This window comes from Convolutriloba macropyga, chromosome 3 (assembly GCF_964194025.1).
Source record: "Convolutriloba macropyga chromosome 3, txConMacr16.3, whole genome shotgun sequence".
Classification (NCBI taxonomy): Eukaryota; Metazoa; Xenacoelomorpha; order Acoela; family Convolutidae; genus Convolutriloba; species Convolutriloba macropyga.
The window spans coordinates 17,297,938-17,302,995 of NC_134470.1; the positions used below are offsets into that span (position 1 = coordinate 17,297,938).

General features: G+C 34.8%; 1 protein-coding gene across 1 annotated transcript in view; it reads right to left on the reverse strand.

Annotated features, from left to right (window-relative positions):
- Positions 1–4,174: 4,174 nt before the first annotated feature.
- The window catches only part of LOC142336909 (uncharacterized), a 126,784-nt gene continuing 125,900 nt past the window's right edge, over positions 4,175–5,058 (reverse strand). Inside the window, exon 2 of the mRNA XM_075385887.1 lies at positions 4,175–5,058. This exon is cut by the window's right edge and continues 725 nt beyond it. Coding sequence (XP_075242002.1) covers positions 4,431–5,058 — 628 coding nt within the window. The 3' untranslated portion in view covers positions 4,175–4,430.

A 5,058-nucleotide genomic window follows, 5' to 3' on the forward strand; every position in this document is an offset into this window, starting at 1 on the left:
GACAACAAAATCCTTAAAATCTTAAATGTTATACACTTTAAGACTATTCACCAAAACTTACCGCTTGGGATAACAGTTTTCAATCAACCCTTAATTACAAGCTAATGAGACCGGTCAGCATGTCACGGCTACCCAAAGAAAAAAAACAGGCTAACACAGCAAATTCAAAAAAAGGAGCGAGAAAAAAGTCGAAACCATAAAAAAATGATTTCATTAAAAACTTTTTTACTTTCTATTGATTTTTAACAGAACTGGGATTCTTCTTTTTAACAATTTGACTTCAACAAATCAACAAACACGATCAAATACATTAAAACAACGAAATTTTTTTAGAAAATCCGTTGTATCAACACCATTAATTTCAATAGCTTTCACTGGAAGCTAATAAATACGCGAAGTAATGTCACGATGAGACAACACGGTTTGTCATTAATAACTCATCGATAAGATATTACAAAAACCCCTTGACTATGAAAACAACAAACACAGGCAAAATCCAAAAATAAATAAGTAGAAAAGTGCGAGAATAAAGTGCCGAAGCCATTTAAACCATAAACTTTTCTCTGAAAACATTATGTATGATCCATTGAACGGCTTCTCTAAGCCAATGCAACTATAAATTTGAGGATTGCGTGTTAAGATTCCAAAAGGAACTAAAATTAAGAAGAAAAATCCAAAAACTTTTTAAAAAAATGAAAACTCGTGCCTTGAAGTCATAACACCAATATTCAGATCATAAAACCACTACGACTAATTTTGGTTGAAGTAGTAAAGAAGGGTCCGGTCATTACTGAGACTGACTTACACGTCACAAAATAAGGGTGAAGATGGTTTAATGTTAAAAAAAATTCTCAAAAAATCATTTTTAATGTCTTAACAGCCATTAAATTCAATAGCTTTCAACGAAAGTCAATAAATACGCTCAATTGTCCCTCGATTGGAGGACAATGATATTTCTCATGCACAGGTAATCAATGGGACACCACAATATTTTTATTGACTATGGAAACAACAAATGCAAGCAAAAACCAAAAATTCAGTGGAAAATTGCGCGAAAAAATTGTCGAAGCCATTAAATCCGTAAGCTTTTCTCTGAAACTTTATCCATGATCCATTGAGCAGCTTCTCTAAGCCAATAGAAGATAAGAACATCAGGATAATGTGTTAAGATTTCAAGAGGGACCAATAATACAAAAATATCCAAAATTAAAAAAAATTAAATCTTTTGGCATTGAAGTCATATAACAAATGGTAAGAAGATAAAAGCGCTAACCAGATTCATTTTGGTTGCAATAGAAAAGAAGGGGGTCCGTTCAATATTGAGACTGACTTACAATTCACGAAAGTAAGTTTACGATCGCTTAATGTTAAAACAGTTTCTCGAAATATAATTTTCAAAGATTTAACAGCCATTGACTGTCCAATCAAAGCTCTAGATAGATTCACTTAATGCTCACTACAAAACCTATTGCACTTTTAGTCAACGATTCTATACCACAAGACACCAAAAATTTAGTAAAACCTCAAAAGGAAAATCAAAATTTCATTCAAAATTACGAAAACTCCGTGTCGAAGCCAAAAAAACACGAGCGATTCCCTGAAAACGAATTTTTTGTTCGTTGGGTTTCATTAGACTGTAAATAAGGTTTGTCATTAACGGAACCTCAGTAAGAAAAATGACTGGTCTCTAGGTGACATAAGAAAACAAAAAATGAAAGTTTTCTAAAAAAGCTCGCAAGTAGAATTCGATTTTTTGATAGTAGAGTTCCCAATGAGATTAGAACTAGTCTTCTTATCGCTTTTCGTTTATTAGGAACCCAAACTTGATTCTTTTTGTGACTTGAAATGTAATTTTGAATCAATTTTTTAATAAAATATCTTAATTTGAAGAAAATTACACTAAAAGTGAACGAAATCATGTAACATATCACGTGTTCACACAAAACTTCAACCCTCGATAACTCATCGAAAAAAAAAACGAAATTAAAAAAAAATTTTAGTTCCGAATTCTACGCTGGACGAGCTTTTTAATGATACCACTCATATTTCTCTACGATGAATATATCGGTCGGCCAAAATTGTCTGAACAAAAAAAAACCATTTGAGTATATAGTTCCTCCCCCCCCCCCCCCCCCCAAGTGGGGTCGGAACAAAGAATTTACCTGTCTTCGGATTTTTTTTCTGTTAGCGCGACGCTGAAATTTAATTTTGGAACCTCTCTGCTGTTATTTTAATCGTCTCTTGTTTGATCCTTATATAGTTTCTTGTAAATTAATATAGCAATTATTTTTAGCCCTGTTTGTTTTTACGAGTCTTTTTATTTACGAAGTTTTTTATTGGTGTTCTATAAGTTCTTACAATCCCAAGTTGAGTGTTTGTTTTTTACAGGTTTTTACGATGCAAAGTTGATTATTGGTTTATACATTGATGTATTTACAACTGGCTAAGCATTGGTGAGGCGCTTTTTGTCAATTGTTTTTTTGGAGAGTGTTTGAACATGAAAGGGCTTGGTTAGCCAATTTGTGGCAAGGAAAGCAAGTTTTGCAATTTTTCTCAAAGTTTCCTCAAAATTCTTCGAGCTTGCACTGGGATCAGACTTTTTTCGGAAAAAAACGGGACACTTTTGTTTCCGAATGAACATTTTATGTTTGATTATTTTTTGTAATTCTTTAGAGCTATTTTTTACTGCTGTACTTTGGTTGAATCGTTTTCTGAGAGTTATTGAGGTAAAAATAATTAAGATTATGTTAAGGAATTATTTATTGTCAAGCTCGTGGCATCAATTTTGCCAATCACCCAGCCTCAGTCAGCGGGCGTTTGATTAAAATTTGACTGCTTTTTTAGTTTGTTTCAATTGATTTCAAATCATATATAAGTTAATTCTTAGTCATTTACTTGCTCTATTTGGCCATAAAAATAATTTGCTAACTCCGAAAGCCATGCTGTCTACGAGATTATATACAAGATTAATTTGCTTCATATGAGGTTAAATTCGTGTTTCTGCGAGTCATGCCCAAAATCTCGGGACGTGAATTTAATGGCGCTGGAGATGTGACTTCTACACTCATCATTTGATATGGCCCGTTCGATCATTTTCAGTTCTTTGCTCTGTCTCGTTGGGGTAATTGCTGGTTCTAGAGTGGAATGGAATTCTTATGATTCTTTGCGTCCATATTTTCAGTAAGTTTTGTGCAGTCCAAAAATATGATCCTTCTTTCGAGAATAATTGAAGCTATTCTTGCTATTAACTTCTTCCACTCATTCTTTCAGATGTTTGTGGTTAAGAAAAAACCACCATTGTTTGAATTGCCCCGGCTATCAAACAAGGCAGGCGAGGGCTGGCTTTCATATTAGCTGGCTTATTTTAGGGAGGCGAGCTTCGTTGAGTGCAAGGGGCAGAAAAGGGGGGAGTTAAAGTGGGATGATGGTTATGCCAAAAGCCAAAATGGCCCATCACATCACCTGATTTTTCGTATCGCCAGTTTTTTTAACCTATATTATCCTAGTTGAAAATGAATTCAATTGTTTTGCTGTTTGTTTATTTTTTTTCTCGGATTTTCCGTGGCTGAAGATGGGTTGAAGAAGGACTGATGACGGTTTGAGGACGAGTTGAAGTTGGGTTGAAGTCCACCTTTCACAGGCGCATGCACGTAAAAGTACACACCACATACACACAATCGCACGCAGTGACGCACACACACACACAAACACTGCGGCAAGCAAACCCATACAAAAAATATTTGATATTTTAATAAACCTTTGATATTTTAATTTTTTGCGCTAACCTTAGGCATAGTATTAATAATCGGAAAGTTTAATTGGTCCCGGTGACGAAAAGCATCCTAAGATGATCTCTAGAGTCTGCTAGTGCTGATTTTTAATGAGATTTTCTTAATTTTAGTTTACTTTCTTTTATTTTGGCAAGAATCTTCCTAAATAATCCATCATCTTGCAAGATTTTTTAAGAATGCCATTTTTTGCAAGAATCGTGCAAGATAACCACCTGGTCTCGACCATGCTAGTAAGTCGGTAAATGAGGTACACTACGAAATATTGCCATCGGGATTTGCATTTTTTCAATTTCTTTAGACGAAAAGTCAGATTGCTTAAGCGAGCTGCAGAGCATTCTAGTATAAAAATTGTTGTGCATAAGAAAAGAGACACACGGCTGCAATAAATTTTTCAACGTTTATCCGAGAGCAATTTAAATTCATTTGACATATTTATCATAAAATTTACTTTATTTAAAAAAATTTTACAGGTATCCAGAGTTTATAAATATTTACAATCAATATCGAAAAATATATCTTCTCTACATCAAAAATATCTGAGCTAACTTTATAGTCTATTTAAATAATTTTTTTCAGTTGATCCTGAATAGGCCAATCAGATTCTACTTTTTACAACTGTCAAATTTTTAAAGTTTAACTTTAAATATCTTTCAACTGAAGAACGCCGATTTGTTCATCGATTGTGATGAACACAATTTTGTCGTTTCTTAATGTTCGGATCAGAGCCATGACCTGCACATTAAGATCGTGGGCTTGAGCAAGCTCTATCTCGGGCTTAAAATTTGTGGGATCATTTGAAACAGGAGGGAATCGCACTTCATAAATCATCAACCGCTGAAGATTTAACAGTTGAATGGCCACCAGGTATATTTTCTCTCCTCTGTCAATAGCGATGATGCCATGAACCCCTGTCATGTGACTCATCTTCAGGTTGCAAATTTGGAAGGGCTCAACAGGTTTTCCCCTCTCGGAGATCTTGACGACGACAAGATCGTTGCTTTCTTCATTGGCGAGAAAAATGTAATCGTTGCGGTAGAACACCAGCATCGTGCGCATGTTGTGTGGAACTTCAAACGATTTTTGACAATATTTTCGCGCATTTTCAAAACCTGTAAGTTGAACTTGGTTATTACCAATGCATTCAGTGATCAGCAGCCTCTCCGGGGTTCCGAAATGAATAAAACTGCCGACTCTTCGGAATTCCATAGGGCCCTCAACAAACCATTGTCCATCAGTTTTTATCACATTTTCTTCAGATTCGTCCAAA